This window comes from Meleagris gallopavo, chromosome 11, assembly GCF_905368555.1.
Source record: "Meleagris gallopavo chromosome 11, MGAL_WU_HG_1.1, whole genome shotgun sequence".
Lineage (NCBI taxonomy): Eukaryota > Metazoa > Chordata > Aves > Galliformes > Phasianidae > Meleagris > Meleagris gallopavo.
Genome location: NC_139414.1, coordinates 12,129,374 through 12,154,437, shown reverse-complemented (window position 1 = coordinate 12,154,437; position 25,064 = coordinate 12,129,374). Strand labels below are relative to the sequence as shown.

The window sequence follows — 25,064 nt, the reverse complement described above, 5'->3', positions numbered from 1 at the left end:
CCATGGCTTGATGGAAAGGCTGCTCACATTGCCCACTGTCTCTCACTAACTGCAGGGAGTGCTCTGAGCACCTGGCCAGGCTTGTGCCTTACTCTGGGCACTGAAATGCTACCAGTGCAGCTGCAGGATCCTCTTGCTGCCTATCTTCCTGCAGGGGTTGCGGTCACTGCTGCCACCAGATGATGCAGCACAGCTTGGTGCAGCATTCCCACCTTGCCCTTTGCCCTCCCCCCAACTCAGCTCTGTGGGAAAAGCACAAGCTGCAGCTCACAAAGGCTGTGGTGTCCAGTCTGAGACTCCCAGAGTACTCGCAAGGCAGAGAGCAGTTTCGTGGGAGACTGTCCCCTCCACTGAGCTGCAGCCAGCAGCTGGAGCCTGTTCCAAGCCACACCAAGTCCCAAGCGATTTGTGGCTTTGTCATTAACAGGCAGTTTGGACAAACATCGTTGCAATCTGGTCTGCGTTTAATAAGCAGGATGACTGTAGATAATGAGCTGGAGAGATGATCTGCTTCAGAGTCCAAGCCCAGGGGAGACCACTGGCTCTTCTACTTCCAACCTGAGCTCCCAGGCCACCACAGGTGCCCGGCACCCACTGCAAAGCCAGCAGCACAGCTCCCTGCTGGGGCCATTTCCCCACACTGAGCAGTTTGCTCACCTGCCAGCGCTGGCTCTGCGTCACCCCGAGATACACGGCCCTGTTCCCCATGACAACATCTATCACACAGCAGCCTCCAGTGATTTTCTTTCACGAGAGATCTCCATACGCCCAGATAAATTTTAGCACCTACAGCATGTGGCGGCAAGGAGCTCCACACATCACTACACCACTGTGAACTAACAGCCCATTCTGTCTGCCTGCCTCTTGCTAACCTGATGCCTCTGGTTACAACTCTGCTTCTGCAGCTCGTGGCTGTGCAGCCCCAGCTGTGAGCCCTCAACCAGCCTGTCTGCAGAGCAGAGGGGCCCCTCCATCACTCCTTCCTGCACAAAGCCACTGCTTTCCTCAGAACTTCTCCCAGCACACCACATTGCGTGCCATAAATTTAGGCAGTGCATAATGGCCAGCTCACTTTGTTCTTCCCCAGAATTTCCTCACTTAATTTAGCCATATGAAAACTTACCAACCTTTCCCACTGCTGCTTGGTTTCCTTATGAGCCTTTGATTAACAGACTTTATCAGATGCACCTGGAAATCAGGCTCCTGGGTGTGCATCCAGCAAGCATCTCCTTGTGTCTTCCCTGCAGAGCACCACCCAGCTCCTGCTTCCATCCACATTTCTTAAACAAATGCTGCAACTGGTGATTTCAATAGTTTTGTCAGAAGCATCACCCCACCAATTTCAGTAGTAATAATTATGTCAGGTGTTTTCTCACCATATATTTCCTCTCAACTATTTCCCAACACATCTAGCCTCTTACTCAGATTTCTACCACTTGATTAAAGGAAGCGATTTAGCCTCTTCCCCTCCTTGGCCCCCTGCTTTCCAAGTACATAAAACTGAGTGAGTTGAATGGTGTTCATCCCCTGGCTGCTACTTTGACACCCTTTATCACAGCTCTCACACCTGATGCCTGCTCTCAGAGCCTCCCATATGCACATGGGTCATGTCTGGGATGCAGCAGACATCAAAGCAGTAAAGAGGCTGGGCACAAGGAGGAAGGAACTATCCTGTTGAGCTACTTTTCCGGAGATCTCCAAGTCTGATACATGCTTGTAAGAGATTCTGTTAACTGAATTAAACAACATATTCACATTCCATCCTGCTCTGAACTGTCCTTGTGACAGAGCCTCATTAGCAGAGCAAGGACCCATCCTCTGTGGCACCCTGCTCTCCATGCAGAAATCCTAGCCACAGCTCTGCTCAGCTGCATTCTATCAGCTTCGGAGAAACAGTGCTGCCCTCCTCCCTTGCCCACCCAGAACACCAAGATTAATGAGTCAGGGCTTCACCAGTGCCTGGAAGATGCCACACGAGGGATAACCTCTTGCACTGCAGAAACAGCATAGCCCAGGGGCCCTTTCCACTCCATGCTCACCTCTCAGCCTTTGTCAGGGCTTCCGCTCCATGCTGAGCTGTCAGTGGGAGAGGAACCCTGAGGGCTTCCCACACCCTGCTGGGCAGGGAGGAGGGAGCTAACTTACAGAGATGATGCTAACCCCCTCAGGAGGACCGCCAGCTGTTCTTAAAGCCAGGAAACCCTGCTGTCTCCAATTTGTCAAATGCCATCTTCAGTCAAGTTCTGCTAAATACCCTAACTGCACATGACACATTACCTCCAAGCTGAGTTTCAGAGATTTCCTGCAGCCAACAGACACAGCTCCTTTGGTCCAGTCAACAGAGATAAGCCACAGGGATGCTTCATTGGGAACATTAACCAGATAACTGCAGAAGCTTCAGACAAAATTAACTTGGATTTCACTTTTTCATCCAGTCCTATTTCCTCTTTGCTCCTTCCCCTCTCGTCCAACACAGTGATTCTGTTGCCAAACAGCCAGCAAAACCAAGGCAAACAGGCTCTGCCTATGGCTTCTTCCACTACATCATCCTTTCTGGCTCCCAAATTAATTGCTGTCTTCTTGTTATTTGGACATTCCAGCTCAGCTGTGGAGTGCTGGCAGCACCATGCAGAAAGCCTTGGGTAGCTTAGCAAGGATCAGTTCTGCCATGGAACAGCACCTCCTCTTGTTGGGAGGCTCACTGCCAGGCACCTGTGCCTAAAAACCCTCCCCAGAACACAGCTGAAGCAAGAGCCAGCAGCTCTGAATGGCAGAGCCTATGTGATCACTCAACAAAGAAGAAAGCTGCTTTTTCACTGGGGACAGCAGGGAAGAGGTTTCCTGGACGACACTACGAGAGAGCTGAGCAGGTAGAGAGAATGCAACACCAGAGAGAAGCAATACTTCTCGTGCTGTGCTACCTCCAGTGGCTGTGTGCCCACAGAAATCACAAAGCACACATGCTGCCTCAGCTCTGATTGCTCTCCCCAGACGTTCTCCTCAGCCACATGGCACTTCGGCATGAGATGATCTCATCCGACGCCAGAAAACCTGAATGGAAATGCAGTGGGGCAATGAAACAGAAGGACTGACATCTCTTTCTCACACACAGCCAGGATGTGGCTGCAGCTTAACATGTATGAGTTGAAGAGAGGCAGCATGAGGAAGGTAGATGCTACTAAGACAGCTCTCCCTGAGAGCTCTGGGGCCAAGGGCTGGGGTCCTGCTCTAAGGCTCATCGAGACCAAGCCCTGTAGTATCAGGATTACAGAGACATCAACCTAAGCTGGGCCACAAAAGGGCTGCTCGACTGTGGATTGCTTGTCTGCCTTACTCCCTGCCAGTCCAGTTTCTCCTTCTAGCTCAGAGACAGCCTCACCAGCCTGAGCTCTGCAAATCCCAGGACCATTTCATTCTGGCATAGTCTTCGCCTTAGCAGCTCCTCCCAAGACTGAACCCTGCTTGTCCTCTCGGTAACTTTCCCACCACTTCTCCATCTCAGAATCACTGAAATGCACCAGCCCCTCCCCCAGCCCCTCAGGCCTGGCCACGCCGCATTAAAACAGGATTTATGAGTCGCAGGCACAGATGAGAGTTATGCAGTCTGCACTTCTGCACGCTGCATACCAGCTCCCCAGCTGGTTTAAATCAGGTTAACTCCACCGATGTAAGACGTTTAAGGCGAGAGAGTTACATGATTTACAGCAGCTAAGAGGCTGTTATATTATACTTTGGCAGCTGCAAGTTTTAGATGCGAAGTTTTGTGGGCAAGGATCCAAAGCAGCAGTGAAAACCAGAACAGCTGAGTGGCACAAAACATTTACTCTCATTGCAATACACACACTGCCATGCATATGTTCTACAAAGATCTTTACAAATAAAACAACTGCTGTTCAGCTTTTGAGCGCCATCAATCTGCAAAGTCACTGCACCATCACAAACCTGCAGCTTCAAACAAAGCACTAAGTTATGGTAGGCCAGAAATGCCATGTCATCTCAAAATGATGAACCTGGGAACCTAAAGCCAGGCAACTTACATACAAACGTTCTGAGCTCTCATAAAAACGTTCAGACATTGACACAAATGCAAAGAAACACACAAGAGAGAATTTAATATTAAAATCACAGCTTTCATTTCTGCTGGAGCATGTTTAAGCTTGCAATTAAGTCCAGCTCCCACAAAAACTGGTGCTGAAGCTCAGGAGCCAGCCACGCCTGCAAAGACGCAGGGTGAGGTGGAACCAAAATGCACCAGAATAAATAAATGCTAGTGCTGCAGGAAAATGAGCTTCGAACACTTACCCTCCACCTTAGCAAAGCGGCTTCTACCAGGGATTGGTTCCCCAATTTTCCAGAGAAATGAGGCAAGGCCAGGAGAGAAGTTGGGAGCACAGCACCATTCCTACACCATGCATGAGTTTTCAGGGTATGCCCCTGCGTAGCCCTCCCTGTCCCCAGTCAGAAGGCTCTTACATTTGCACATAAAAACGGGGGTAAAAATACAGACACAGTAGAATTGCCAGAAGCACCAACCTTCACGCAGTTCACATCTAAGGTGGCTGAGCTGCAGTGGAGATGAAGAAGCAGACACCCAGCCCAGCCTGCAGACACAGAGCAGCAGGAGCAGCCCTGGGGCACTGCCAGCCCTCTGTACGCCTGCTGCCTCCTGCCAAGCCCCACTGCACAGCCAGGAAGCAGGGAGCAGGATGGGAAGCCCTGCCAGGCCGTAAATCACTCAGTGCTTCAGGCACCCCGCTCTGCATCTGACCTCCCTTGCAAGGGAAATATAAATCAGCTTTACTAGCAGCTTCTGAAACAAAAACTAAACTCATGAAACTGTAAAATGCCTCTTTATACATCCTGTGTGCCAAAGAGGCCATTGCAAGCCCCTGTCAAAATGACAGACAGCAAGCAAGCTTTTCAGGAGACAAAACTGCCCACAGTTGGTGAACCAAGGGAAGACATCTCAGTATGTCTGAACAGCTTTTGGCTGGCAGACTGTATAATATGGGTGTCTTCAGCACACAGTAAAGATGCAGCAGAGGTACAGGGCAAGTGAACTAGACAGAACTAATACTGTCATTTGTATTCAACAGACTTCAAAGCACTCATGATGCAGACATCACTAGACAAAAAAATTACCAACGGCTAATAAAGAGCTGGGTACAGCACATTCACTTAAAACCAGAGAATAACAGCACAGCCAAGGTTGGATGGGACCTCTTGAGGTTGCCCAGTCCTACCCCTGCCCAAAGCAGGTCACCCAGAGGCCAGGTCATTGCCCACTTCAGCTCTAAGGACCTCCAAGGAAGAAAACACAGCACTCCCTGGGCCTGGTCCTTCATTATCTTCACTGAAAAGTAATTTTTTCTTATGAGTAAGCAGAATTTCTCATGTTTCAGTTTGTCCCCTATGCTCCATGCCACGAGTGACACATGGCCACAAAGTCGGCGTCCTCCACATTTAGCTCACAGCTTAGCAAGAGAAGGGCTTTGCCTGAAATTTGTGGTGGCAAGATTGCAGGAAATGTTATGCCTGGGCAGCAGCCAGCACAAACTTCTGCTCCGGCTGCGGAGGAAGTGGTGGGTGCCAGCTGAGAGAGTCGAGGGAAGAGAGATGCCACCGGCATGCAGCAGGAGCAGGCCGCTGCCACGTGCCCAGCTGCACTGCTCGTAGGCTGCTTCAAGTGCCTGCAGCACAATGCAGCCTGCAGCTGTACCTGCAGCGTGCCAGGCGTGGGGGCTGGGTCACCTGGGGGCTGCTAGGGTGGCCAGAAGCAATCTGCTGCCTTCAGTACATGCTCAGCAGATGTTTGGGAAGCTGCTGCTGGATCCTGGAGACAAGGAACGTGGGTGAGCACGAGGCCTCCCAGGACTCCAGAGAGAAGGGTATCTGTCTGCTTCTTGGATGGACACCACGCAACTCAGGAAGGAATGTGATGAATGGGGAGCACATCTACAGAGAGAGAACTTGACTCCCATTCTCAGCAGCAGTGAACCTCTGAACTCAGTGGCTGTTCTACCCCAGTCTGTGCTAGTGCTGTGCCTTCCCCAGCACAGTGGGCAGCCTGCTTTAGCAGCAGGGTGCCGTGGGGAACACTGACACCAGAGAGCCCTCAGCACCCACCTGCCTGTGCCCCCACAGCAGCAGGGCAGTGGGCTGCAGGCCTCGCAGTGGGGTGACCCAGGCCTCTGCCAGTGCCTCTGCAGTGCAAGATTGGCAAAGTGACCCTCCTCAAAAGGATGGTCTGGGAACACAGGAAGGAAAGGAGCGTCTGCTCCGCTTCCTCGTCTGACAAGCAAACAGTGTTTGTGAAACCACAGTGGCTAAAGGACATACCAGGGCCCCAAGAAGGCCCTCTGTTTTTAACTCTCATGGGGAAGACTTCCCAAATGGCTCCCTCTCAGACCAGACTCCACGCGGAGGCGGCTCAGTGAACACAAACCACGTGCACCATGCTGGGAGGAGCTGTGCTCCACATAAGGGCTCGGCTGTGCGACCCATCCTGCTGAGCAGAGTGCACAGACCCCTCACGCTGTGCCCCAGAGCTCAACCCTTGCTGCACTGATGCGTGACTGCTCACATTCAGCACTCTGCTTCTAAGGGAATAAACGCCAATAGCAACGTGACCGTTGGCCACCGGTCTTAAGGAAAAGCCTCCAACCTTTCTCCCAGCCCTGACCTCAGTATAAGAAAAACAATCCTGACCTACAAAATGGGAGAGACGGGGAAGGCAGCAGAACTGCTGACTGATCCAAGGCTACAGAGCACGTAGGTCCTGGGAGAAATAACTGCACACAGCTGGGGAGGAAAGTGGGGCAACTGAGCCGAGCTCCCTTTGCCAGGTGCCTCATTTTCTTGCAGATTTATTGTTGTTTCCTCACTCAATAACAGTGAAGACACAATAAGGAAAGTAAGTGATCAGTGGCTGTTAACCAGCAAAGCCTCCTAAGAGCTCATCAAAGCCACAGGAACGGAAGGTGCGCGCAGTAACCGCACTGCTGACACTGGCGAGCAGGCAGCACCCTCACTGTGCTGCAGCACATGGCACCTCTTTCTGCTGACACACCAAGGGGAAGGGAGGTTGTAAAAACACACATATAAATACACAGCTGCATGTAGCCAGGTCAGCTCCAGTCCTGCTTCTCTAGCACCTTGAGGTGTGAGGGTAGTAATAGCCTGCTGTATGGCACAGAAACCTCCTGCCACCCCCCAGTGACTTAGCCTCTTTTCATAGATGTCTGTTAACTCTGCATTTCACCACACAGGCTGTGCTTGCAGCTCAGCTGGGCTTTACCTTTGGGCATGATCCGATGCATTGCGACAGACAAGAAGAAAATCGAGTCGCTGTAGTAGGTTCCTGATCCAGCACTGAAGTGTTTCTGCATGGCTTCAACGATTGGAAACAGCTTCTCAGTCAGCTCGCTGACATCGTGGATTATCACCTAGGAGAGACAGCAGGAGCACGGCTCAGCTACGACACCCAGCCACCCCCAGCAGCCTCAGCTCAGCACACAGGTGGGAGGCTGCAAAGCCCCGGTGCAGCTCGCTGCCGTTCCAGCTGCACAGTGTGCACACTTGCCACAGCAGGCAGCTAGGTGCAGCAAGGACAGGAGGGGAGGATTTTTACGGCCACACCGTAAATGTGAGGCAGGCGTGGAGGGGCTCCATCAAATCTGTTGGACTGATATTTTCTCACAGCCTCTGGTCCCAGCTGCTGACTCCGCAGAAATGTAACCACATAGCTGGCCTCCATATGGAGTCAATCAGGGAGGTGACAGCTCACCCCAGGCTCTGGCATCCTGCAGCTCTGAGGCGAGCCAGCCCACGTCACGCACCCTGAGGACCGAGACTTGCTCCCTGCCATAAAGGCAGGCTGTGACACGGCCAGGAACCGAGCCCGGATTTCCTGAAACTCAGCCCAGCAGTGAAGAAAGCTGCACAGCACGTCTCCATTGGGTCTGGGAGGAACAGGAGGGCAAGACATGGCAAGCTGGGAAAAATCCAAACATTGAGCAGTTCTGCAGAGCTGAACATCTCTTCTAGCTGGAGCTCATGCCCTGTGCCATGCTGGAGCCAGGCGGGTAGCAGTGCTATGGCCAGAACCAGGACCCCAGGGCACACGGACGTCTGGCGCTCCATTACAGCCTGTGTTGTGTTAGCACACTCGACAGAATACAGACCAACTTCTAAAACAAAACCAAACCTTTGCACTCTGGCTACAAATGACCAAACCAAAAACCTCGGCAGCCCACTGCACTTAGTTTTCAGGAGTCACTTGAAAGCTCAGCAGTGAGGCAAACCACATCTGTTCCAACCAGGATCAACTGTAAATAAACTGTCAGCTAATGACATTTTACAAGCTCATAATTAATTTCAGCCCAAGTCAGATAAATGGGAACTTTCTTGCGGGCCGATGCTCATTATTACACACACAGAATGATGCAGGTCACTGAATCACACCAGATAACTGGAAGAACTTTCAGTGTAATGAACAGACCCAAGTGACCATGGTGCAGATTAGAGAGTTCAGCAACTCTGAGTTGGAGACATGAGGTCATGCTGCCTTCTTCAGGCAGTAGAAAGCAGGAAAATTCCAGCAGGAACTGAACACCAGTGAGGACACAACACAGCACCGGTCTTTTATTTCCGTTGAGGGATGCTGAGATATTTCCCCTACCTGGCCCTGCCAGCCCTATGATCCACACAGCTCTCTTCCAAACTAAATTATTCAGTGATTCTATGGTTTCGCTCCTTTTCCCTAATAAAACTTCATCTGACAAAAAGCTAGGAAGAGTGCACTATACATGCAAATACATAGGTTAGAGTATTGCTTTTTTCTTTTATTTCAAATTCTCAAAGTCAACCACTGCAGCCTGAGCTGGTGTGGCAGCCATGCTGTGCGTGGGATGCAGCAGGGGATGTTCTGATACCAAGAGGCTGGTGCAGCAGCAGAAAGCTGCCCAGAGCTTTGTGCTTCCACACTTCATTGCTGAAATTTTGCCCCGATCACAGCTGTTACCAGGAGCATCTCACCCAGGACACAGTGCCTTGGCAGAGAAAACCAGCTGTTCCCTCAGCAGCAGCACCGGGATCTCTGCAGAAACACACAGCACAATGGCACAGCTGCAGTGCCATGGTGCTGGCTTCCCATGGAAGCTGCCAGGCTTCAATCTTCTCCCACCTGAGGAAATGACAAACAGCATAGCAGGGGTGAAAAAAGTGAGTTCAATCCAATTCTAGTCATCTCTGAGATGAGCACAGTGCCAAGCACCAGGGGACAAAGCTGTGGGAAAAGCACTCCTGAAACTCCAGACACAGCAATGTCTCTTCCCTCTGCTTCCAAAGAAAACAATGGAAAATGTGTTCCTCTTGCCCATCCTTCGGTGAAGCATTTCTGCAAAGCAAACTCCTGACACAAGGAATCTTCCTTCCGCAGCACTGCAGAGGGCTCTCCTCTCCCCTCACTTGAGTACAGCCTGTTTATCTGTTACTAATTTTGTGCTTCACTATTTATTTGTGGAGCAGCTTTCAGTAAACCTCTGTAGCTAAATCTGAGTGAGTTCACTGAGGACATCAAGAAAACTGAGTTCTGCGGGTTTCCTATGGGTTTCCTACACAAACACATTTTATAAACACATCTCACACCGACAAAGGACCTTTTCAATTGGTTCTCCAGTAAACAACTGCCATACACTCAGTTTCTCTTTTTGCTTCCCTCCTTCTGGTGCGAGGCACCTTTGCAGCAATCCCATAAGAGCAGGGCGACAGCAGCTTGGTGGTGTGTGCCAGACCCACAGAGGAGGAGAGCTCAGGCTTCCCCCACAGCCACACTGCGGTTCCCACAGGCCCTCACTGAGGTGGCTGATAACCACATCCCACAGAGGGGATGGAGCTGTGAACACAGGGCTGGGCCTGCCCCAGTGAGAAGCACTGACTTGTAGAAACCAGAGCGAGGCTTCCTGAAAACCAGCCCTCAGGACTGTGCTGTAGGGCTCCAGCCTCCTTCTAGAGCAGCTGCTGCTTGCTGCAGGACACCTCTGCTCTGTGACCAGAGGCAGCTGCAAACCAGATCTCCTGCCACTGAATTGCATAGGCAGAAAAGCAGCGGTCCCAGGAGAGGGCTCTAAAAATTAGCTTGGGAAGGGTGTGGGTTGGCACTGTGTGGTACCCATGGAAGTAACCACCTAAACAAGTCGCTGAGTGTAGCAAACCCTGAGAGCAGACACCGCTCGGGGCACACAGGGCATGGCACAGGCCAATGCTGTTGGCAGAGCCCAGTCAGGCAGGCTGCAGGCTCTTCGTGCAGCAGTGCTGCTCGCTTGCCACTCGTGGCTCCATGCAGCGCCGTGCTGTGTAGCTCCGGCTCCATCTGCTGGCACGGCTCGCATCTGGGACACATCTGCATGCTCTCAAGGCAATTCAGACCGCAGACCCGGTCCCTGACGATTTGGGACAGCTGAGGCCTGCCCTCAGTGCAACACAAAGAGTCCTGTGCAGATGCTGTCCAGTGCACACTGCTATGTGCACCCCAAAGCACCCCTGCTCTCGCTGTCTGCACACTGTGGGGAGGCTGCAGCCTGCTGCTGTACTCTCCAGAAAGCTTTGTAAGTGCCTGAAGTTGCAAATGTGCCCAGGGAGTGATGAGAGCTGATGATTCCTTCACTTTATCAGAGATTCTACCTGATCCCACCTCTGCTGGGAGGGCTGGGCCAAGACAGCTCCAAAACCGCAGTGCTCCCCACGAAGTAGAAGCACAGCTTGGGGCTCAGCAGCCCTGCCCTGAGGCTCCAGCTGCTCTCCAGGCACTCAGCAGGCCTCAGCTCTGCACCTGCTCTGGGAAAGCTGCATGAAGGTCAGGAAAGCACCCTGCGAGCACCTGAGGGAAGCCAGGAGAGGCCTGAGGGCAGAGATGGTTACTGCTGGAGCCAGCAGAGTGCACTGAGAGTCTGACTTCTTCAGAATTGCAGCAGCACAAGAGCTGCAAGCTACACTGGTGCTTCCTGCTATTTTCTACCAGCTTGTCACTGCGAGCCGCTGGCACTGAGGGCACAGCTGCACGTATAGGAGCTGACATGGAGACTGTCTGTGCCAGTACCTACAGCCGGGTAACGGACCCACAGCCCGCTGCCGGCCACAGCGACTGCACCGCAGTGCTAAGCACCTGACTGAGCGCTGTCAAGAGACGGGATTATTTTCCGAGAAATACTTTGTACGAACAACACCGAGGTTACGTCTGCGGACACACACCCGGCTCTTCCAGCAGAGTTCAGCCATCATCAAAGGAAACGCTCCGTTAGGGCCGCAGGAGGGCTCCAAACAGCGCAAGCCCGGCAGGCGCACAGCTGCAGCGGGGCGGGCACGCACAGAGCTCGGGAACGGGGCGTGAACGCGGCCGCCCCTCCCCTCCCCCGCCTTCCCCCCCGCCGCACCTGGTGCCGGAAGGCGGCGCCGCGCATCGCGTCCCGCAGCAGCTCCTCGCCGACGGCTCTGCTGGCGCTGTCGGTGACGAGGTGGAGGTGCAGCCCGTCCCCGCGGCGCAGCCGCCCGTGGCGCAGCAGGGAGCGCAGCGCGGCCTGGCCCTTAGCGCGCAGCGCGGGGCTGCGCTCCGCTTTGGTGAACATCATCAGGAGGTGCAGCGCCCGGCCCGCTTCTCCTCCTGCCGCCGTCCTCTCGCGGCGGGCCGGGCCGGGCGGCGTGGCGGGCGGCGCGGCGGCCCGGGTGGCGCGGAGGCGGCGGGTGGCGCTGGAGAAGGTCTCTCCGCCGCCGCCCAGGTAGTAGAAGGCGCACACGGCCAGGGCCGCCGCCAGCGCCAGCGCGCACGGCTGCGAGCGCGCCCAGCCCATCCCGCCGCTACCCGCCGCCCGCCGCCATGCTGCGGCCCCGCCCCGCCCCGGGAGGCGGCGCCGGGGGCGCGGAACGGCCGCTAACAAAGCGCGGCGCGGTGCCGGCTGCGGAGATCGGGTCCCCTGCTGGGCTGATTCCCCTTCTCCCTTTTTTCCTTGGGTGATGCCAAGTTATCCTTGGTAGAGCAGTAATTCAGGTAACGTGCACTGATGTCGCTGCAAGGCAGGGGAGTCCTCCTTTCCTAGGGGGAGGTGCTGGCGTGTGGAAGGTCAGGTTACATTTTCTGAAACTACTTCAGCTCAGCGTATAAATGGGTCGAACACACAACTCCGGGGAGTGAAAAAAGCACCGTTAATACAGGATCCCTTAACACAGCTAAGGGATGACACGTGGCATTGAAGCCCTGAAGGCTACAAGCCAAAGCCTCTGAAATGAGGGCAAAGCCCACCCCAACGAAATGAGGGCACCTGGGTTAGGCCCCAACGGGAAGGAGGCTGAAGGCTTCCAAGGCACCAGCCAGCAACCGAAATGTGCTCAGACTGCAGTAGGGCAGCCTGCACAAGCAGGCAGGATGTCTGCAACCCTGCGCCTTCACCCGAAGTTAAGGGAGCAAAGCCCAGTATGTCTAATACCATTCAGTAGCATTGTGCAGAAAGAGGATTTATAAGTTTGTTTACATGCATTGTACCAACATTAACAAAACACGAAACCTTATGAACAATCAAAACAATAGGAGACACCAAAGATACCATCTTCACATGCAACGTAAGGAAATTATACCCCTGAAATTAAGATGCATTAGAATATGTGCTCATTCTTAGAGAGAAACATGAACTGAAATTGAAGTTTTCCATTATCTGGTGTAAGGTACAACGTGCTAACCAGCAGGGGAACCCTACTGCCTACCACTGAAGTTCTGCTCAGATTTATATTGTTATAAAAATAGAAGTTTCCTAGAATTACTGAACAGAACACTCAAGCCAGAACTCAAGGAAAGCCAGATCTGAGCACAGGAGTTAATCACGCTTTCTCTTAGTGAGGGCTGAATCCTGCAAGGCAGAGCGCTGAGCCTACCAGCATCTGCTGGGACACCCTCACTGCACTGCATGCAGCTTAATGACACATTCATTTTTGCTGATGAGCAAGACCTTATTGTATGTATTGCACCTGACCTGAAAAGTGTCACTTATACTGGACTTCCTAGTGTACCTAAAAAGATCAGGGATCAAGGCTGCGGGGTCGGAAGTGCTGCACCTAATCCCTGATCCACTGAAACTTCAAATCTCCTGAAAAAGTGTCGTATGACCTAAAGATCAGGTATATTTCTAGCTCTTTAGCACGAACAGTCTGATATTGCTTTCCAGAGTCAGAATGCAAATTGATCTGCAGAGCTACCAGGAAGAAGCTTTTGTTGACAGGAAATTATCCTGCAAAGTTTGACAGATTTTTGTGGCTGGGAAGAAAGATACCCATGTGCCTTGGGTATCTCAGTAGCAAGGAGCGAGACAGAGATTATGCCACTAAGCTGTAGGGAGCTTTGCTTTACAAGCAATCACACTGCACACTGCCTGTCCTGTAGGCAGCAGAGGACACACATCTTTAGAAAAAAGAAATCTATGTGTAAAGTGTACACTATACATAGCCATATCTTACATGGTCTGTCTGTACATGGGGCATTTAACTTCCTCTAAGATCTACTAACAAAACATCCATCGCTGTTAAATACAGATTAGAAAGTACATTATCATTTCATAGGCGATTATTTAAAAAGGTTATGAATTATCTATAAGTGGTAATTTCTATTAAGTTGCTTATTATTCAACTAAACTCACCCTTGAAGTGGGCAGAATCTGCTTTTCCTAGCATAATTACACCACACATGAAGCAAGAACTGTTTTTAAGATTCTTTTGCTTGGAAAACTTACTGCTCACTTTTCAGATGTTATTAACTTTGCATCAAGAATCATTCAGATTAAATGCATGGCTATACATTTTCTGCAAAATAATATATATGTGAAAAGGTTCGTTAGATATTAACATGCTAGAAAGTTTAACTTTACCATAACCTACAAAAATTCTTTGCCTGATTTTGGTTATTAAGCAACTTGGAGAAAACCCCATTCATTTCCTACGTATACAGAAGGTTAGCATAGTGCTGTGGCTAACAGAATCACAAAAACCACACAAGGATCTAACTAAAAATTCTCCTGAAGTTTTCCTTGGGGCAAATACAGCATAAAGAACTGCACTGACTGCTTTATGGCTTCAGGTGACGATGATCTAAGCACTACCTAACCTGAGACATAAGCACATACCTACAGACACCATTTATGCATGCACATCAGCAGAGTGGAGCTCACTGAAAAAAGCAGTTTGTGTAGCTGCCATCAATCCAGCAGCAGACTGCACTCATTTGTTATTTTGCAAGAACGTGCAGCAAAATTCCTAGATTTCCTTCTGCAAATGTTAGCTTAGACATGTAAATAAAATCTGCAAAGACATGTATATTACACCATGCTTGATTGACCTGAATTTAGGATGGCTGTATTACAATATGGAGTTTTATATACACAGCTTAGGGCTAGCAGTGAGAACAGCAGAGGTGACAAACAGCCTTTGCATGATTGTTCTGCACAAACACTTTCAGCTTTCCATTTTTTACTTTAATGTTTCAATTTTCATGTCCAGATATCAAAATACTGACAAAACCCAGATAATGTCCAGCAGGATTACATTTATTTTTCCTCATGAAAGGTTCCAAGTGCTCATTTGAAAGTTACTTCCTTCACAGCAAGTCTTAATTTTAGAAAGGGAAATAAAAAGAAAAAAGAAAAACATAAACTACTCTTAGAAATTTGGTCCTTCGGGATATACACCTACTGTGACTGACCTGCAGTCACCAGCATAAAGGCCAGCCTGGTGTTAAAGCTTCTACTGCCAAAGAGCTTGAAAAAAGAGAAAAGCTCCCACACCTTGTTATTAACAGCCTGCCTCTAACCAGTTTCAGCGCAGGAACAAGAGAATGCTGTAAGTTACAGGCCCACAGGCAGAAGGACGATTCAGCAATTCATTACCTGATTTCCCTTCCAAACAGTCCAAGAAAATGCAACCTAGACCTTCTTGTCAGAGGTGCATCTTTATGGCAATAGTGAGACAGGTGACAGCAGAGGATACCGACGAGCAAAGCTGATCCGAACCCTCGGTCACCATCTGCAACACACACAGCTGTGCTCTGCTAACTTCACATACGAGTCACAGATGAACGTGGTACTTGCTAACAGGTACTATTTCTATACAGAGCTAGCAGGTATTCCTTTTTTTTTTTTAATAATAAACATATTTTTCAGCTGCTGAGGTATATGTACTGTACAACATAAAAACTTGTATACAATTCCTCAGCTACCGCAATCTACAGCTACATTTAGAGTGGTCATTTTATCCAAACTAACAAAACACATATAACTCATTCTGTTAACATAAAGATGACTTGCACTATAAGGAGCAGGTTCTTTTCCTTCTTGACACTTAAGGCTTCTGGGAATCTGACTGCTGGAAACGGTTTAGCTTCTCTGGATTATTTGATGCCATTTGAGAAAAGTCACGAAAAATGTCCTGATAAATTTCATCTCCTAAAAGAAGAGAAGAAAGGAAACAGTTCATTATCACAAATGTTTGTAACATCATCCATCACTACACAAATGCCCTACCATGCTACCAATCACTGTAAAAACATATATTAATGGTGTAAGGACTGCTTATAGATGGAATGATGCTGATGTGAACTCTGAGATTGTTTAATTGCATGCACGTTCTGTAAAAGCAAATTAAACAAAGCCAAACTATACCTGAAATTGTACCTCAAAGGCAGCCGCACAGAGGAAAGTCCAGAGTTAGAAAGGAAAAGTGCAAGCATTTTAAAGCAAAGTAAAACAAAAAATGTTTATTAGCTATCGAAGAACAAAAGTCATTTTTGGAAGGACGTGTTAACCAAGCCTCTGCTCAGGAAGTTGGAATTACGGCATAAATGAAGCTTTGCTGGGAAACGGAGGCCAGAAGTCTAACAGCCAGACAGAACTCCCCATGAAAGAAACAATTAGCAAGCAGTTCTATAAAAAGCAATCCTAAATACTTAGTTGTTGGTCATAAAAGCTTTTCAACTACTACTTAAGCAAGTATAAATTTTTACTGCATCACTGGACGTCCATTATATCCTCTAGGTTTATCTCTAAGAGTAACAATACCTTCCTTAAACATTTTTCAGTGTTTCTTATCTTCACCCTTTGTGTTTAAGAACAGCCTGACAACAAGAACAGCTCTATTCCAGAGTAAGGCAAGGCAGTGATTTGCACTGCTCTGTCTCCCCATCTCTCTCCAAACTGGAAAATCACATTCAAGAGAAATTACTTCTTGAGCCATTGCCAGGTCATACTTCTACCATTTTAAAGTGGTTTGTTTTCAATCTGCTGCAACATTTTGGGCCTTGAGTTCTCATTTCATTTTAAAAGATTAACCACACCCCACTGACTTCAAAGGGAAGTAAATGCGTAAGGCATTCAGCCCAGTCAGGAAATATTCAGCCATCCAGATTTTCCTGTCTTCCCACAGCAGATGACTGCATCGGACAAGATCTCAGCATTACTGCTCCCTGTTGACAACTTGATTAATATTATGACAAAGAACTCAACCTAACAGTATCTATTATCACGTAGGTTGAATGCAATTCTCAGCCCCTCCTTTTCCCCTCCCCTCCCATCCCACAACAACAGGACTGCACAGAAATCACAATTCCACCTCTCCTTTCAAAAGGACAGTTTTAAAAAGGATTTATTGTGTGAGAAGTTACACTGCTCTGTTTTCCATCTTTTTAAAGCACATTTCCAATATCAGAACCATTCTAGGTTTCAAATATTGGAGATGAGGCTGCATTCACTTGAAAACACTTTCAGAAGTGATAACTGACCTTCTGCAAATACTTCACACGGTACGTGGGGCTACACAGAAGGGCAGTGACAATTCTGTGCAGACTTTAAAGGACAATTAAATTCTGCACTACTGTGCTAGGAAGCTCTCATTCTAGTGAAATCTCTTTTGGTATTCAGGTTTAGTTTCAAGTACATTCTAGAGATGAAACGGGCACACAACACACTTTATCACAAGTTTCTGGTAACTGCTTGCAATGGAGAATAAACACAGAACAAAAAGTTGCAAGATCCATCCCAAGACTAGGTTTGAGGAGCACAAATCAGAATCAAACTAGTATGATGCAAGAAATGAGGCTTTTAATACAGACACAGGTTCCATTTGTGAACTACTACTGCAGTTCAAGTTGCCATATTTAGTTCTCTTAAATAAGCTTGAAAGAAAAAAGCTATTTTTGTAAGATACGTTGTGGCTCTGATTTTTACTATATTACATAACAAAAATATTACATACAAAAATAGAATAAAATAAAGTGCCCCTTTAGTTTGTATGTTGCATTAAAATATTTAATGCTGTAAACCTTATTCTTTTAAAATCTTACATTAAAGTTCAATTCTGGAAATCCTCTTTCCAAGCAATGTTTTCACTAAAGTGCAGTTTTATGTACAAAAATACTGAAACACTGCTTTACCAGTTAACACCAGAATAAATTAAAAGGCACACATGATACATTCAAGAAGAGACAGGAAGAAAGAGTAGCAGTTCTAATATCAAATAGTTAGCAGACATACTGCAGCACCAGAAGATGAGCACTCAAGTATCTTATGAGAATCAGTACAATGGTGTGTATGGCTTCTACCACTAGAAATGAGCCAAGCTCACTTGGCTCATTTCAGCTAGTTCCCACTCTAAGAATATTATTCTGGAAGACCAACTGTACCTTGCAAAGCAACACAGACATTCCCTAAGTAGCTCAAACCAGCCAAGCATATTAAAATCTGAAATGCTGACACTATCAGCTACGTTAGTAATTGCTTATCAACTGCTGAAGCAGAGGAATATGCAGTCTGCTTCACTGTGATGCAAACTCTTACAGCGATGTTTACCCTCCCATGCATGAGATGTGTCCATCCCATCCATGAGACGTGTCCCAGCAAATGTACAATTACCTTGAAAATCCTTATCTTTTAGGAACACAATTTTGGAAAAGAGGAGTTCTAAAATAAGCGTAGCGCAGGTACTTAAGCATGTCTGTGCAGTGAAAAAGAGCTGCTTTGTCTATGGCCAAATGAGGGGAACATCCATCAGAAAGATTCAACTAGATGACTCTGGAAGGTCCTTCCAACTGAACTACTCTATTCTAACAGCAGAGAGGGGTTTTGTGCTTACACTTGCACAGTTTCACAATCCTAGCAGCCTAGCAGACGTTAACATTTAAAACACTCAAATACTTATTCAGCTTTCTAGGAGACTTCAGCAAGTAAAGAACTGCTGAATCCAAAGAGACAGTCAGATCTTCTGGCCAGGACACTGCCCTGTACAGCTCCTGGTCAGAGTTATAACAGCTACTCTAATGCTACCCTCCCTCTGATCTGGGGCAAGCTTTATGCCTTGTGCTGGCTCCACTTCCCATGATCAATCTCGCCCCTTTACAGTTATCAGAAATTGTCTACACAAAAATGTCTGGTGCAGACTGCATTGGCTGCAGTCTCCAGCTTCTACTGTAACTGTTAAGAAGGCCCAGGTACCTTTGATAAAAGATGTACCAAGCTTTTTGTTTTCTCTACTTATTTGAAGAATCTGTCTAGACCACTTTTAAACAATATAACACAGAAAACAGACTCCCTTCATCTTCAGTTTAAAGACATGGACATTCATACTTGCATGTGACAGAACTTCTTATGAATTCAGTCAAAGTAAGCCTTATAATATTTAGGAACCAACTTAGGCTTTTATACAAACTACAGAAATACATTTTCTGTTTTATAATAGCTTTAGATTTTTTCATGTCAATTAAGTGATCCAGAGTGTTCATTTACGACCTAAAGCATAACTTTCGAATCAAAGTTATCACCTCCCCTAAAAGAAATGCATTTCACTATTTGAAACCAGTAGTTATTATTTTTAACACTTAAAAAAAGAACTAGGAAAATCAGAACTACTCCAGTAATTGTTACCTCCAGCCTGTCAGTGAAGTAGCATGCATTATATCAAAAAACAGCCTCAAATTCAATGTGAGCAAACAGGCAACAGATTCTTTCTTTCACATATGTAACCTGCTGCATTTTGGGTGGAGGATTCTTCCATATTATGCTCATAATTGAGTACTTATTTCTAATTTATTTGTTGCTACTCCAGAGAGAGCAAGTAAATGTCTGAGTGATCTTTGATACTTATTTTAATTTGAATTTCCTAGGAGTTGTGTTTAAAAGATAAATTTGTAACACAACCATTCTTCAGGAGAAGCTTTATGAAATATGGAAGTTCTGTTCATTTGATACCATCCATCTGGGATGCTGGACACTCAACACGGCCCCTTGAGTATATCCCAGCCCCAAGCTGGTAAGAGGCGTAAGCACACAGTCCTTATGAATCAATGACAAATACAAAGGTTTGATGGGCAGTGTGCCAAGATTACCTGGCACTCAGCCTTAAAAAGGTTTTTCTTTCACTACTGCCTGGGATAGCATATTTTTATGATTGCCTTGAATAACCTGACAATTAACCATACATTCATTATTGATATTTGCATGAAATTAAATTAGCTTTCTATGGAAGCATATTGTAACGGAGGAAATGGCTGGCATAAATGTCATATCAGAACACGTTATAAAACGGGATAAATGCCTGAGAATAAGTTGCACATACTCATTAAATAATGTTATTTTCTGGGATGAGTGGACTCAAATGCCTGATCCATATAACTTCTTTAAAAATCGAATGGTGAGATACTATGCCTACAAAAATACATAATCAAGAATGACTGTCTTGTTTAAGATATTAACTAAAAATATTTTTTAAAAGGAAGAAATAATACTTTCAGAATTGTCTGGAGATATTTTGAAATATCTGATACACATTTTTACATTGGTGTAGATTTTTTTTTCCTAAAAAAATTAAGAAAAAAAAAGAGGTCCATTCTGAAGGAAGAAGAATGGTATCTTGTACTAAGATGAACTTCTCAAGTGTCTCTGAGCAACCTGGCCTATAAGGCTGCCAGTCAGTGTCAGATAAATCCTAACATTACATTCAGTTTCAGAGAAATGTCAGTAGGAGAAAACCAAACAACCAGCAGCAAAAAAGATTGGCAAGAGTTGTACTAACAAACTACCATAACTATGTGCTTTAAACACTCTCCTGTTGGGTCTCCTAAATAATCTGACAAAGCTGCACCATAATGAAGCTTTAACGTGTAAATACTGTTTAAAAAAAATGCTGTGTGAAGTTATCTTAAATTTTCTTCAGACCCTAAGAATCTAGCTGTAAACTGATAAATTCCTGAATACATTTCTTGTACTGCATCTCAGTATGGTTATTAGTAGAGTATTGACCTGGCTGTCCATAGAGCCCTTCTGATTCACGCATTTCTTCATTCATCCTTGCTAAACGCAACCTGTGATGTGGGAAACAGAAAAAGAACAATGTCACCTTTAAAGCAGTGAAAAAAGGCTGCCACTCCAAGACCTACAGCATGCTCTTGAACTTCACAGCAAGGTCATCTATGTTCAGTGCACTCAGTTTTATTTTGCTCTCCCTGTTTGTATGTATATTTGACATAACATGTATTTTGACACGTAATTTTCACAGAATCACAGAATCACAGAATTGTAGGGGTTGGAAGGGACCTCTAGAGATCATCGAGACCAACCCCCCTGCCAAAGCAGGTTCCCTACACCAGGTCGCACAGGTAGGCGTCCAGGCGAGACTTGAATATCTCCAGAGAAGGAGACTCCACAACCTCCCTGGGCAGCCTGTTCCAGTGCTCCGTCACCTCACCGTGAAGAAGTTCTTACGCACATTCGTGCGAAACTTCCTGTGCTGCAGCTGATGTCCGTTTCCCCTCATCCTGTCTCCACGTACCACTGAAAAGAGACTGGCCTCACCGCTATGGCCGCCACACCTCAGATATTTATAAACCTGGATCAGGTCCCCTCTCAGTCTTCTTTTCTCAAGGCTAAACAGACCCAGTTCACTTAGCCTTTCTTCATAGGGGAGATGCTCCAGGCCCTTCACCATCTTTGTGGCCCTCCGCTGGACTCTTTCCAAGAGATCCCTGTCTTTTTTGTACTGGGGAGCCCAGAACTGGACACAGTACTCCAGATGAGGCCTTACCAGGGCAGAGTAGAGGGGGAGGATCACCTCCCTCGACCTGCTGGACACGCTCTTCTTAATGCACCCCAGAATGCCATTGGCCTTTTTGGCCACGAGGGCACACTGCTGGCTCACGGCCAACCTGTCGTCCACCAGGACGCCCAGGTCCCTCTCTGCAGAGCTCCTCTCCAGCAGCTCATCCCCCAGCCTGTATTGGTGCATGCAATTATTCCTCCCTAGGTGTAAGACCCTACACTTGCTTGTGTTGAACCTCATCCGGTTTCTTACTGCCCAGCTCTCCAGCCTGTCCAGGTCTCGCTGAATGGCAGCACAGCCTTCAGGCGTGTCAGCCAATCCTCCCAGCTTCGTATCATCAGCAAACTTGCTGAGGGTGGCCACTATCCCCTCATCAAGGTCATTGATGAAGATGTTGAACAAGACCGGACCCAGCACAGACCCCTGGGAGACACCACTGGTTACAGATCTCCAGCCAGACTCTGCACCACCAATGACGACCCTCTGCGCTCTGCCAGTCAGCCAGTTCTCAACCCACCTCACTGTCCACTCGTCTATCCCACACTTCCTCAGCTTTGTTATAAGGATGTCGTGGGAGACAGTATCAAACGCCTTTCTAAAATCAAGGTAGATTACATCTACCGCTCTTCCCCCATCCACCCAGCATGTGACAGCATCATAGAAGGCCACCAAGTTGGTCGAGCACGACCTCCCCTTGGTGAACCCATGCTGACTACTCCTGATAACCTCCTTTTCTCCCAGTTGTCTGGAGATGGTATCCAGCACAAGCTGTTCCATCACCTTTCCAGGGACGGAGGTGAGGCTGACAGGCCTATAATTACCCGGATCTTCCTTCTTGCCCTTTTTGAAGACTGGAGTGACATTGGCTATCCTCCAGTCTTAATTAATTAATTAATTTTGATATAACATGCATTTTAAAATAGAAACAGTATGAAAAACTTAGACACCTAATTAGAAATGAAACATAGAACTTACAATGTTACAATATCTGCATTTGCAGCCTCTACAGCTATACTCAGTGGATCTTTCCCATCTTCATCAGTAGCATGCTGGTTTGCTCCTCGTTTTAGGAATAAACACACTTGCCTGTTTAGAGATATAATTTAAGAATAATTTCCATCACAATAAAGGAAAAAAAGAATAAAAAAAACAAGCAGGACACAATATATTTTACTTAAATCACCAAAAGCCTCTTGAATACCAGTGTTCACCTATAATAATATATTAACAGATAATCAAGCAAAGCTTTTAGCTAGCTTTCCAAAAAGTATTGAACAGTATTTAAACTGCCAAATCATGCTAATGCAGCTATGAGTTGAACCCTTCAGAAGGCAAACCTTTTCTTTCCTGTGTCATCTGAGGTCACAGAACCATAAAACTTCACCTCTTTTACTATGATAGAAGAGAAATACTGAGCAGGATAAATTAATACAGTACAGAATCCCTAGGCACAGATGCATGTTTTACCAAGTAGAAGCTGTCCTCATTTTTCTTGGCTATTTTTCATCTGCATACCTGTCTATATGCACATGTGTGTACGTAAATCACCTACACAAGCAGGGCATGATGACTAAGCTTAGACTTTAAACTCTCTCAAGCTGTCAACTTAGCACTCTATTCAGAATTCATGTACGTAAAGACAATGGGTGCCACAAAACAGATTATGTCCTCATTTGAATTAAGCTGGCACATGGCTGCAGTTTAAAGCTCTGATTCCAAAATTCAAAATGTGATGTAGTACATTTCATTTCAACATGAAATACCTGTGTGAGATGAACCAGAAACAGCTCTGGTCCACACTCACCACTATTTCTCTTACTTGCATTTCATGAATCTTCACCAGAAACCCACATTATTTCAAAAGTATTATCAAACATTTTTCCAACATGGACTGAAGTTTACAGGCATGTGTTCTGCTAGGAGATGAGTGGGGAAATAATGTTTTAAGTGCTCTCATCACAAAAGTTTAAAGGAAAAAACTCTATGATCTGAAATAAATTAAAATGTCCGAATATGTAGGGGAAATGAAGAAGCTTTGCATCAATAAAGGCAGTAACCAGTGACTACTGTCAAATTCTGGAACAGTGAGGTACCCCGTGTGTCCTAGAACTGTGGCGTGGTGTAGGGGTCCTCTTCCTTTCATGTCCCTGATGTTTACGTTGGCACCATTCTGCAGCAGGAATTCACAAGTAACCAACGAACCCTATGGAAGAAGAGCAAAAGAAACAATTTAGCACCAGATCTCTAGAATCAGAGTGAAAACCATCCTGCCTTATTACTGCTGAGTGTTATGGTAAAGGAAAGGGATTGCTTCCATATCACTACTATACACTACCAGGTTGTATAACCACCAAAAAAAAAAAGTAACCAACCATAATACCAGGGGAAAATAGTTCAGAAATAACTTTGAAAGAACTTTGTAAAGACAATTTCAGTACCACATTATCATTCAGGAGCAAAGCAAGTAGTTCAAAAGAAGCAGTGACACAGAAATATCCCTATTATTCCCCCTCCCCTCCTCCCACATCAGTGAGGGTGCTGTATATCACATACCCCTCGCACTGCCTGAATGAGTGGAGTTGCTTTGTTTTCTTCCATATTGACCCAATTTACTTCAGCTCCATGGGCCAATGCTTCTGCCATATCTGGAAGATTCTTCTCAAAGGCAGCTCGATAAAGATGCAATCCTGGATTAAGCTGTCTGGAGTCATAGAACACGGAAGATTCTTGCTTTTCTCCTTCTGAAAGAAGTTTTTAAAAGAAAAAGCTTATTTGTAATCTCTGTTTTTGTAAGGTACATCTTTGGCATAAGGTAGCTCAGACTTCACAGAAAGGTCTGCATTGGTGCCCCATTCTACCAGAAATCTTCACACGTCTTTAGCTTATTCCAGCACTCGAGTATGGACACTTCAGAATTCTGCCCAGAAAACCTTCTCTTCATGTTACTGGCATTTGTGAATATCCTTCAACCTACCTAACCTTCAACCTATATACCATATAAGTGCTAAAAAAATAAATAAATAAGAAGCAGCAGCAGTAGCTTGGCTGGTTGCAAACAAGATATGAATAAAACTAATTTCCTGCTGAGATGTAATCATACAAATATATCTAACTGCAACAGTTTAATACAGCTGAATATAACAAGGCTAATTCAAGGCTATAACAAGGCTCTTAGAGTTTTCATTTAAAGATATCATTCTTACATATAAATTACTTGCTGGGGCTGTAATCCTTTGGACTAAACCAAATCCTTTTATCTCAACAATAGTTACATAAAGTGTGGGAAGATATTTTATACATAGGCTTTCATGAGTTACTTCATAACTGCTTCTACAGTGCAGTCAGAAGATCTAAGGCACATACTGCTTGCCTACAAACCACAGCTGTGAAATACTGTACTTGAAACGTACCTCAGAAGTGTGCTATGGTGTAGAAGTAAAAGCTTGCTTTGCTAAATAGAAGTTCTGGCTCAATATCATGGACTAAAAAATTCTCTGAACTTATTTAGGAGGATTCTATGACATTCTTGTTACCAGGCATGGAGGAGAGAAAGACAACCCAAGCAATTATTACCCTTATTAAAATGTTTCAGCATATTGGGATAAAAGACACGAACTTTACCATTAAGTACTAAACTCTTTGATGGAATGTGCAAGCAAAAAAAAGATTAAATTTTTGTCTTGAAACACAAAGCCAAACGCACCTGGTTCATACAAGCTGTTAGCTGATATAGTAGAGGCAAGATGTTCTCTGCTGTCATCAACACTCTGCTGGATCCCACTGTCACTGCTTCTTACTGTTTTGGGGAGAAATTAACATTATTATGCAGACTACAAGTTACCTACTCTTCACAGACACCATGATAATAAAGCAAGCTCTTATACTTGGTCCTGAATTTTTTTTTTCTTCCCAGTAACAAGTACTTATTATTTTTCTCACAAACCCACTAA

General features: G+C 46.4%; 2 protein-coding genes across 5 annotated transcripts in view; both read right to left on the bottom strand.

Moving 5' to 3' along the window:
• XXYLT1 (xyloside xylosyltransferase 1) overlaps positions 1–11,932 on the bottom strand; it is a 36,378-nt gene extending 24,446 nt beyond the window's left edge. The window contains exons 1-2 of the mRNA XM_085233272.1: positions 11,433–11,932; positions 7,298–7,445 (exon numbers count right to left, since the gene is read on the bottom strand). Of these exons, the coding sequence (XP_085089398.1) occupies positions 7,298–7,445; positions 11,433–11,846 (562 nt within the window). The 5' untranslated portion in view covers positions 11,847–11,932. The remainder of the gene's footprint in view (positions 1–7,297; positions 7,446–11,432) is intronic.
• A 2,629-nt stretch (positions 11,933–14,561) lies between these two features.
• ACAP2 (ArfGAP with coiled-coil, ankyrin repeat and PH domains 2) overlaps positions 14,562–25,064 on the bottom strand; it is a 56,968-nt gene continuing 46,465 nt past the window's right edge. For all 4 annotated transcript variants that reach the window (XM_085233267.1, XM_085233268.1, XM_085233269.1 and 1 more), the window contains 6 exons: positions 24,818–24,910; positions 23,668–23,855; positions 23,208–23,317; positions 22,090–22,200; positions 20,319–20,380; positions 14,562–15,476 (listed from right to left, as the gene is read on the bottom strand). In XM_085233267.1, the coding sequence (XP_085089393.1) occupies positions 15,373–15,476; positions 20,319–20,380; positions 22,090–22,200; positions 23,208–23,317; positions 23,668–23,855; positions 24,818–24,910 (668 nt within the window). In that variant the 3' untranslated portion in view covers positions 14,562–15,372. The remainder of the gene's footprint in view (positions 15,477–20,318; positions 20,381–22,089; positions 22,201–23,207; positions 23,318–23,667; positions 23,856–24,817; positions 24,911–25,064) is intronic.